Genomic DNA, 11,296 nt, shown 5'->3' with positions numbered 1-11,296 from the left:
ACTGTGAGATCATGACCCAAGCTGAAGTCGGACACTCAACCGACTGAGCCACCCAGGTGCCCCGCCTGTTACTCTTTTATTAAGAGGTTACACTTTTTCTACTGCGGGTTAATGTCCTTTCTGTCCATAATGCTTTCAGTTAAAGCAGCCACGGAATGTAAAGCCTAAGGAAAATCACTTAGATAATGGCAAGATGAAAAGATGAGCAGAATCGTAGTCCTAAATGATATTGTTGAACCACTGAAAGTCAGTTTTAGAAGCACTCTGCATTTAAAGTCATTGTCATATGAGGTAAGCCATTGTGAGTTGGGGTTTGTTGTTGCTCCTTGCTGCTGAAAGCATTTTATTTTATTTTTTTTAATTTTTTTTAATTTTTTTTTTCAACGTTTTTTATTTTAGTTTTGGGACAGAGAGAGACAGAGCATGAATGGGGGAGGGGCAGAGAGAGAGGGAGACACAGAATCGGAAACAGGCTCCAGGCTCCGAGCCATCAGCCCAGAGCCTGACGCGGGGCTCGAACTCACAGACCGCGAGATCGTGACCTGGCTGAAGTCGGACGCTTAACCCACTGCGCCACCCAGGCGCCCCATCTGCTGAAAGCATTTTAAATAAATGAGACAACTTTTGTGAAAGCCTATCTTTGAATACCATAGCATGAGTAAGTGTGTTTGTGTAAAATAAAAAAAAAAAAAAAAGTAAGAGAGTCATAAGGAAAATATTTTGTAACAAAAACATGTATTTTATATGTTAACATTCTCTTTGAATTCCCTGAAACATTTCATTGTGGAAATTGTCCAGCATACAGCAAAACTGAAAGAATTTGACAGTGAACACTCAAACACCATTAACATATTACTTTATTTGCTTTGTCACCTATTTATCCATCAATGTATCCCTCTTTCAACTTAATTTTTTGTGATTTCAGAGTAAATTGCAGACATTGGTGTTCTTCCAAGTACTTCAGACTGCGTATCATTAAGTGGAGTTCAATATTTGTTTACAGCTTTTTCCCCCTTTAAATTTACATACAATTAAAGACACAAATCTTAACTGTACGTTTGGTGAGATGCATACATCTGATAATGTAAACCCTTATGAAGATATAAAATGTTTCTATCCATTCAGAAAATTCCTTCATGCCCCTACTTAGGCCAGTTCTACCCTTACTTCCTCCCCAAGAGGCAACATTCTTTTGATTTTTTCCCACAGTCAATTAGTTTTTTTCCCCCTAACATTTCATGTAAATGGAATCATACAGTATGTACTCTTTTAGGTAAGGCTTCTCATTCATCCATGTTGTTGTATCTATCAGCATACAGATCCTGAACATGTTCTTTAAGTACACACCTATGTATTTCATTTTCTCTGGAGTGATTATAAGTTGTGTGGTGTTTTAAATTTTGTTTTCTGTATTTTTATTGTTAGTGTATAGAAACGTGATTGATACTTTAGGTGTTGCTCTTGTATCCTGAAACCTTGTTGAATTCAGTTATCAGTTCTGGGAGATATTTTATGGATTCCTTGGTTTTCTTTGTATACAATTATGTTATTTATAAATAGAGACAATTTTACTTCTGATTGTTTCCTCCCTTCTTTCTTTTTTTTTTCTCTCCTTCTCTCTTTGCCTCTCTTTCCTCTTTCCCTTTCCTTGTCTATCCATCCATCCAGTCTTTTATCATTGAATATGATGTTCAGTGTAATGTTTTTATGAATACTCTTTATCAAATTGAGATAATTCTCTCTGTTCCTAACTGAGAGTTTTTATTATGAATGAGTGTTGGGTTTCATCAGTTGCCTTTTCTGTGACAATTGATGTGGTCATGTGATTTTTCTTCTGTAGGATATTGACATGGTGAAAAACATGAACTTACTATTGATATTGAATCAGCCTTGTATATTTGGAACAAATTCTACTTGGTCGTGGTGTATAACATTTTATACATTGTTGGATTCTGTTTGCTAATATGTTACTGAGATTTTTTCATCAAAACTTGTGAGAAGTATTGGTTTTAGTTTTCTGTTTTTGTACTGTCTTTGTCTAGTTTTGGTGTCATAGTAAACAGGCATTATAAAATGAGTTGAGGTGTGTTTCTTCCTCTTTTATTTTTCTGGAAGACTGTGTAAAAGTTGTGTTAATTCTTTATGTATTTGGTGGAATTCTCTAGTAATGAAACCATGTGGGCCTGGACATTTATTTTTTGGGAGCTTTTTAACTAGTGGTTATAGGGCTATATAGATTGTCTATATTGAAGTTTGAAGAATTGATCCATTTCTGTAAGTTGTCAAATTTATGAGCATAAGCTTGTTTGTAGCATTTCCTTATTAACTTTTTAATGTTGCAGTATCTTTGTACGCGGTTTCTTTTAGCTCTTAGAGCGTATTTAAATTGTTGATGTAAAGTCTTTGTCTTGCTCAGAGACCGTTCTTTTTAACTTTTTATTTGCTTGTATAGGGATCACACTTTCCTGTTTCTTTGCGTCCCTTGCATTTTTTGTTGAGAACTGGACATAGACATTTTGAATATGTGGCAGCTCTGAAAATCAGATATTTTCCCCTCCCTACGGTTGCTGCTTATTGTTGGTTTAGTGACTTTTCTGAAATAATTTTGTAAAGTCTGCTGTTTCTGTCATGTGTGACCATTGAGGCCATTGTGCTCCTAACTTAATGATCAGCTCGTGCTTTGTTTGGTGGAGATTTCCTTAAATGCCCGAAACCAAAAGTAAAAAACTCCCAGTTTTTACAGAAGTGCTTTCTCTCTGTGTTGGGGCATATCTTCAACACTACAGGCACTTTTTCTCTTGTGATACCTTGTGTTTATGGGGTAGGCTAATTCATGAGTATTACTACGTGATTTTAAACAAAATCAGAGAATTTTTCTAAATAACTACTTCCTGCTTGGCTTTGGGTCTTCCTTTTGTGCTGCTTCCCAGAGAGAATCTGTCTTTGCAGCCCTCCCATCTGATCTCCCTGTTCTTTTTATTTGATGCTTGTTCTTCAGGTGGTGGCTGCAGGTGGGGGAGTAGGGGAATTCTCTGATTTTATTAAGCTTCAGTTCTTAGGTTCTGCGTCTCAGGGTGAGGTCTTCACAGGGGTTCTGATCCCTCCTTTGTTTTTAATGCTGGACCCCCCACGTATTCCTGCTCCTACCCCAATGATAGAGCTGTTTTCTTATTTTCCTAGCCTATTTCCAGCTACAATGGTTTTCCACAGGTGCTCTCCTACTGTAGTTTTTATTGTCCCTCCTTCTGTAAATTAGGCTTTTTTTCCTTATGGGAGATGAGGAAGACAGGGCTGTCTAGGTGGAGTTTTCAATAGTGGCTCTTACTCCCCTTTACCAGCTGCAGAGGGTTTCCACTAGTGTTCTTAGATATAGTTATTGTCTTTCCCTTGCAGATTAAGATTCTTGCTCTGTAGGGGAAATAGGGAAGATGGGTTGTGACTGCTCTTCTCTTCCCCAGCTAGTACCACAGGGCAGAGCTTCTCAGGTTGTTGGATTCTTCCCATCCTTCCTTGTAACCACCTGGTGGGCTTCCTGGAACAAAAACCTGATAAAAGATATAACACCTCTTTATTTCTGGGGTCCCTGGGAATTCACATTCTTAAACTAGTACACATTTTGCCTTTAGCAATTTATGAAGAGCTTGTAGCTGAATTTTCTTATCACTACTCAGTGGTTTACATCCCAGGTAAGTAAATGCTTTAGTTCTGTTCTTCCTGCAGGAGAGAGTTATCCAGAGCTTGGATTAATTGAATGATCTGGAGCCTCAGTTCTCTGATAGGCTTGTCTATTTAATTTGCAGTTTGTCCAGACGTGGGAGGATATTTTAAGTGTGGGATGATGCTCTTTTTTTTATCTCTCTAGAAAGAGCTGAAATGAAAAGTTTTAAAGTCCTAATTTTCCTAGCATTTTTCTTTTTGATTTAGGAAACAGAAACTCAGTATGAAGAGCAGATTGGTAAAATTATTGTGGAGACACAAGAACTTAAATGGCAAAAGGTAAGTATTTTTAATTTTTATTTCAGATTAGTGTTTTTAACATCTTTAAAAATGTATTTACCTTAATAGCAAAATTAATTTTTAAATTTCCTAAACATATTTGGGGGATTGTGCATCATTTTAAACAAAGTCTCAGGGGTGCCTGGGTGGCTCAGTCAGTTAAGCATTCGACTCTTGATCTTGGCTCAGGTCATGATCTCACAGTTCGTGGGATTGAGCCCCATGTTGGGCTCTGTGCTGCCAGCTTGGGATTCTCTCTCTCTCCCTCCTTCTCAAAATTAAAAAAAAAAGTCTCAAGAGAATTCTCATTAAAATTGTTTTAATAATATTTGAGCCTCCAGAACACTGAGAATGAAAGTTATTTTCAGGCTTTCTGATGATATTGCTAAAATCTACTATGATCTATTTAATACCCGAGAAACACATGTATTATAGAGGAGTCAAAATGTTTTTTAAGAAAACCTCAGAATAGTACTTTATTTTCACAGGCTGTCGTTACATGCTATAACTAAATATTAAAAAACAGTATCAAATCTAATTCTCTTTTAGCCGATGTATATAGAAGCAGTTTTGATAGTGCTTCTCATATGTTTCCACCAAAGTAATCTTAATAGCTAAAAATTGAAATCTTAATTTTGATGGCCCCCTCTTTTCACTGTTTGGCAATATTGAAACAGGAATTTGGAGGTAGCATATCAGAATCAGAATTCAAGTGACAGAGGATAGCTCAAATTGGAAATGGTGGGAATTTGAAACCAGACAGACCCACAGGTGTGTAGAATTTGGGAGTAAAACTAGAGTTGGATATTATGAGGCACAGGCCTGAAACCGGTCTGTGGAGAGAAAAAAACAGATAAACATCAAATACAAACAAACTCCATGCTGATTTCAAAATGTAAAGTCATATCTTGCTTTTGGGTAGAGAGAGTCAACAATATAAAGTTATCCAAGTCCTTAAGTTAGTAGGTTTAATACAATCCAATTTAAACATGCAAGAGTGTACTTGTGGTAGTTAAGTTGATTCTAAGGTTTATGTGGGAATAAACATATAGGAGTGTCTGGGAAGTTTTTAAAAGAGAACAGGATGAAGTAGCTACGCTAGATTCTTAAATATATTATTATAAACTATAATAATAATTAAAGGAGCTTGGTGCTACTTTAATTGTCTACGTGGATAGATATTACTTGGCTACTTTAATTGTGTACTTGGATAGGTATTCCTTGGAACATAATAGAATCTCAGAATAGATCCAGATCATAGGATAAATTAGTGACTGAGGTGGCATTGCAAATTAGTGAGGGGAAAATAGATAATTCAAGAAATGGTATTAGAACTGCTTTTTTCTGAAGAAAAATAAAGCCAAATTCCTACCTTACTTTACAAAGTTGTAGAAAATAGGAACTTTCATATATATATTCTTGTTGGCAGTATAAATTAGAAATGCCTGAGTGGTTCAGTCAGTTCAGCATCCAACTCGATTTCGGCCGATCATCATGGTCTCACAGTTAGTTGGTTTGAGCCCCTGCTGTGAGCATGGGGGGAGGTGAGGGGAGGGCTGGGGGGGCTGCCTGGGAACTTCTCTTACCTTCTCTCTCTCTCTTCCAACCCCACTTGCGCGCTCTCTCTCTCTCTCTCAAAAATAATAAAAAAAGAAGTTCCTTGTTGTATTCCTAATAAAATAAAACTGTTTTTATTAGAACTCATTGCAGTGAGAACATTACCTTGACAGTCTTAGTATGTCTCAAAAGGGGTAAGTCAGAATTGGGATATATAACAGGTTATTGGGGTGTAGGCCCAAGTGGCTTCAGGAAGATCTTTTTCTCCCAATATTTTTTATTGTGGTAAAATACACATAAAATTTGCCATCTTAACCATTATACAGTTTAGTGGTATTAAATATATTTTTAATGTCCTGCCATCATCACCATTCATCTACAGATGACTCTTTTTACTTTGTAAAACTGAAACTCTATACTCATTCATTAAACTCCCCATCCTTCACTTCTCCCCAGTTCCTGGCAAATACCATTATACTCTGTATGATTTTGACTATTCTAAGTTTCTTAAATAAGTGAAATCATACAGTATTTATCTTTTTGTGACTAGCTTATTTCACTTAGCATTAATGTCCTCAAGGTTCATCCATGTTGTAGTATATGTCAGAATTTTCTTCCTTTTTTTTTTTTTTAATTTATTTATTTTGGGAGACAGAGGGAGCACAAGCACACAGGAGGGGAAGAGAGAGAGAGAGAGAGAGAGAGAGAGAGAGAGAATGAGAATGAGAATGAGAATGAATCCCAAGCAATTTCAGCACTGACAGTATGGCGCTCAAACCCAAGAACTGTGAGATCATGACCTGAGCCGAACCAAAGAATCAGATGCTTAGCCAGCTGAGCCACCCAGATGCCCCAGAATTTTCTTCCTTTTTAACGCGGAAATAATATTCCATTGTATGTATATGCCACATTTTGCCTATCCATTCTTCCATAGATGAACACTTGGTTTGTTTTCATGTTTTAGCTTTTGTGAATAATGCTGTTATGAACATGGATACAGAAATATTTGTTTGAGTCCCTACTTTAATTTCTTTTAGGTATATGCTATGAAGTAGAATTGTTGGATCATATGGCAATAATATTTCTAGTTTTTTCAGGACCATCCATAATGTTTTCCACAGCAGCTGTACCATTTTAAATTCTCACAATTATGCCCAACGGTTCTAATTCCTCCCATTCTTGCCAGCACTTGTTTCCTGTGTTTTGGTAATAGCCATCCTGATGGGTATGAGGTAGTATATTATTATGGTTTTGCTTTGCATTTCCTTAATAATTAGTGATGTTGAGCATATTTTCACGTGCTTTTGGCCATTCACATATTTTCTTTGAAGAAAGTCTATTCTTGCCCATTTTGAATAGGGTTTGTTTTTTGTTGTTACATTCTAGGAGTTCTCTATATATTTTGAATATTAATATCAGAAATATGATTTGCACATCCTTTCTTCCATGGGTTGCCTTTTTACTTTGTTAATAGTATCTTTTGATGCACAAGATTTTAAATTTTTCATGGAGTCCAATTTGTCTTTTTTGTGTGTGTTGCTTGTGCCTTTGGCATCATGTCCAAAAGATTTTGCCCTATGTTTTTTTCTAAGAGTTTTATGGTTTTAGGTCTTACATTTAGGTCTTTGATCCATTTTGAGTTAATTTTTATGTGCAGTGTTAGGTAAGGGTCCAACTCCATTCTTTTACATATGTATATCCAGTTTTCCCAGCCCCATTGTCCTTTCCAAGACTGAATAGTCATTTAACCATGTACATAAGGATTTATCTGTGGGCTCTTTATTCTCTTCTGTTGGTGGATGTGTCTGTCATTATGCCAGTACCACACTGTTTTGATTACTTGAGAATCCTAGAAAGTTTTAAAATCAGGAAGTTTGAGTCCCCCAGCTTTATTCTTTTCTGAGATTGACTATTTGGGGTCCCTTGAGATTTCATATGAATTTTAGGATGGATTTTTCCATTTCTGCAAACAATGTCATTTGGACTTTGGTAGGGTTGCACTGAATCTGTAGATAACTTTGGGTAGTATTGACATCTTCACAGTATGAAGTTTTCTAATCCATGAGCATAGGATTTGTTTCCATATATTTGTGTCTTCTGTAGTTTCTTTCAGCAGTGTTTTGTAGCTTTCATTTTATACATCTTTTATTTCTTTGGTTAATTCCTAAGGGTTTTTTTGTTTGTTTGTTTTTTGGTGCTATTGTAAATGGAATTATTTTCTTAATTTTGTTTTCAGCTCATTTATTGTTAGTATGTAGAAATATAACTGATTTCTGTGTAACTTTGTCTCTTGGTAGGTTTTGCTAGTTTGCTAAACCCATTTATTCTAGCATTTCTTTTTGTGGAATCTTTAGGGTTTTCTATGTTTAAGATCATATCATCAGCAAACAGATAATTTTAATTTTTCCTTTCCAATTTGGATGTCTTTTATTTCTTTTTCTTGCCTCATTGCTTTGGCTAGGACTTACAATACTGTGTTGAACATAGTTGTGAAAGCAGGCATCCTTGCCTTGTTCCTGACCTTAAAGGAAAAGCTCTCAGTCTTTCACCATTGAGTATGATGTTTTTCATACTCATTGAGTATGGGTTTTTCATATATAGCTTATGTTGAGGTCATTACCTTCTGTTCGTAGTTTGTTGACTGTTTTTATCATGAAAGGGTGTTCAGTTTTGTGATGGTCATGTGCTACCCCCTTCATTCTGTTAATGTGGTGTGTATTACATTGATTGATTTTCATATGTTGAACCATCCTTGTATCCCATGGATAAGTCACTTGGTCATGGTGTATGATACTTTTAATATGCTGCTGAATTTGTTTTGCTAGTGTTTTGTTGAGAATTTTTGCATCAATGTTCATCAGGGATATTGGTCTGTAGTGTTCTTGATGTGTCTTCATCTGGCTTTGGTATCAAGGTAAGACTGGTCTCAAAGCATGAGTTAGGAAGTGTTCCCTCCTATTTAAATTTTGGAAAAGTTAGAGAATTCCTGTTAGTTCTTTTTAAAATGTTTGATAGAATTCACTGTGAAGCTATTAAGTACAGAACTTTTATTTCTTGGGATATTTTTGATGACTGAGTCACTCTCCATACTAGTTAAAGGCCTATACAGATTTTTTCTTTGTTATTTGGTGTTGGTAGGTTTTGCATTTCTATGAATTGTCCATATTATCTAGGTTATCCACTTTCTTGGTGTACAGTTCACAGCACTCTCATATACCTGCCTAGTTCTCCAGAATCAATAATGATGTCCCCACTTTCATTTCTGATTTTAGTAATTTGAGTCTTTTCTTGGTCCATCTAGCTAAAGGTTTGTCAGTTTGATCTTTTCAAAGAACCAATTTTGGTTTTACTGCTTTTCTCTATTTCTCTATTCTTTTTTCTATTTATCTCTGCTCTGATGTTTATTATTTTCTTCCTTCCACTACCTTTGAGTTTAATTTGTTCTTTCTGTGTAGTTCCTTAAGGTATAAAGTTAGATTGTTGATTTGAGATCTTTCCTTTTTTTTTTTAATGTAAACATTTATAGCTATAAATTTCCCTGTAAGCACTGATTTTGCTGCATCCCATAACTTTTGGTATGTTGCATTTTTGTTTTCATTCATCTGTAAATATTTTCTAATTTCCTTTGTGAGCTTTTCTTTAATCCATTGGTTAAGAGTTTGTTGTTTAACTTCCACAAATTTACAGATTTTTCCAAGTTTCCTTCTTCTATTGATTTCTTCATCCCATTGTGGTCAGAGAAGACACTTTGCATGATATATATCTTTTCAAATGTGTTGAGACTTAATTTGTGGCCTAACATGATCAATCCTGGAAAATGTCCCATGTGCGCTTGAGAAGAATATGTATTCTGTTGTTTTGGGGTAGGGTGTTTTTTATATTTGTTAGCTCTAGTTGGATTACTCTGTTGTTTAAGTCCTCTATTCCTTTACTTCTGTCTGGTTGTCCTATCCATTATTGAGAATGTGTTATTGACATTTCCAACTATTATTGTAGAATTGTCTGTTTCTCCCTTCAATTCTGTCCATTTTTGCCTATTTTTATAGGTTTGTCATTAGGTGTGTGTTTGTAATTGTTATATCTTCTTGTTGTATTGAAGCTTTTATGAATATATAATATCCTTTGTCTTTTGTCACCTTTTGAAAAATTTTTTAATGTTTTTTTTTTTTTTTTTTTTTTGAGAGAGAGAGAACGTGTGTGTGTGCATGGAGGAGGGGCAGAGAAAGAGGGGGACAGAGAATCCAAAGAGGGCTCTGTGCTGACAACAGTGAGCCGGATGTGGGGCTCTAACTCATGAACCATGAGATCATGGCCTGGGCTGAAGTCAGAGGATTAACCCACTGAGCCACCCAGGCACCCCACCCTTTTTTGAGGTCTATTTTCCATTGTGTCTTTTTGTTTTGTTGTTTGGTTATTTGCTTGGAATATCTTTTTGCATACTTTTACTTGTAACCTGTTTGTGTCTTTGGATATAAAGTGAATCTCTTATAGTTGAGTTATGTTGTTTATTCATTCTGCCAATATTTGGTTTTTGATTGGAGAATTTAATCTATGTACATTTAAGTAATTCCTGATAAGGAGTGACTGCTTTCTTTCATTTTGGTATTTGTTTTTTAATTGCCTTACAGCTTTTTTGTCCCTCATTTCTTGCATTACTGTTACCTTTTGTGTTTATTTGTTGTAGTAAAACATTTAAATTTAATTCTCATTTCCTTTTGTGTATATTCTGTCGCTGTTTCCTTTTTGATTACCATGGGAATTATAGTTAGCATCTATCATCAACATTCTAATTTGAATTTATATCAGCCTAACTTCAACAGCATAAAAGAACTCTGCTTCTTTACAGCTCTATCCAGTTGTTGATACTACATCTTTATATATTGTGTGCCTCATAGCATAAATTAAAAACAATTTTTTTTTCACACTAACAGAGACTTGTCTTTTTTGCCCTTATTTTAGGGGCTGACACTGGGCAGGCAGGAGGAAGAGGGCAGGGCTAGGACGGGGCCTGAGCAAGGGCTCAGACCCCAGACTGCCCTGGGCGCTACAGACAGGGCAGCTGCTGCGGGACAACTGTACCAGGGGCAGGAGCGCCCGGCTGGCTCTGTGCTTGCACGGCAGCCCTTGGTCAAGATGCTGGCTGCATGGTTACCATTGGCCTGCAGGAAGTGCAGCAGCTGGCCCTGAAGGTCCGGGGGCCCTACTGCCTCTCGCCCAGTGGTGTGGTTGCCCACGCAGTGCAGCAGCTCCTGGAGGTGGCAGCTGGGTAGGGGCTGCATGGCTGCATTGGATGACAGCAGCATGAGCCAAAGCAAGAACAGCAGCAGTGTCACCATAAATTAATAATCTTAAAAATGCATTCGTCACTTAAATTATGTAGAAAGCAAAGTGTGGACTTGCAAACCAAAGTTATAATAAAACTAGCTTTTTAAATTGCCCGTGTATTTACCTTTACTGAGACCTTTATTTCTTCTTATGCCTTTGACTTACTGTCTCCTGTCCATCCTTTCCCATTCCTAAGGGAGAGGTTCCATTATTGAGGACTTAAATTATATAGAGAGATGTCAGTTTCAGAAATGTTTGGAACCCAGTATCTATAGTGGCTAATGAAATCCAGAAAACTTAATTGTCTGTTAGTAATCACCTTCTTATTTATCAGGAATGATAGATTTATCCCCACTGGATAAATCATACCCTAAATAATGTATTTTATTCTGACAAAATTCTAAACTTTCTTTGGAAT

General features: G+C 36.3%; 1 protein-coding gene across 2 annotated transcripts in view; it reads left to right on the top strand.

The window, feature by feature from the left end:
* Positions 1-11,296, top strand: part of CCDC73 (coiled-coil domain containing 73) — a 157,352-nt gene that overhangs the window by 57,644 nt on the left and 88,412 nt on the right. For both annotated transcript variants that reach the window (XM_007082027.3, XM_042957947.1), the window contains exon 3: positions 3,925-3,996. In XM_007082027.3, the coding sequence (XP_007082089.2) occupies positions 3,925-3,996 (72 nt within the window). The remainder of the gene's footprint in view (positions 1-3,924; positions 3,997-11,296) is intronic.

The sequence above is a fragment of the Panthera tigris genome, chromosome D1 (assembly GCF_018350195.1).
Source record: "Panthera tigris isolate Pti1 chromosome D1, P.tigris_Pti1_mat1.1, whole genome shotgun sequence".
Lineage (NCBI taxonomy): Eukaryota > Metazoa > Chordata > Mammalia > Carnivora > Felidae > Panthera > Panthera tigris.
Note: the sequence above shows the minus strand (reverse complement) of the source record. Positions and strands in the feature narration are given on the sequence as shown.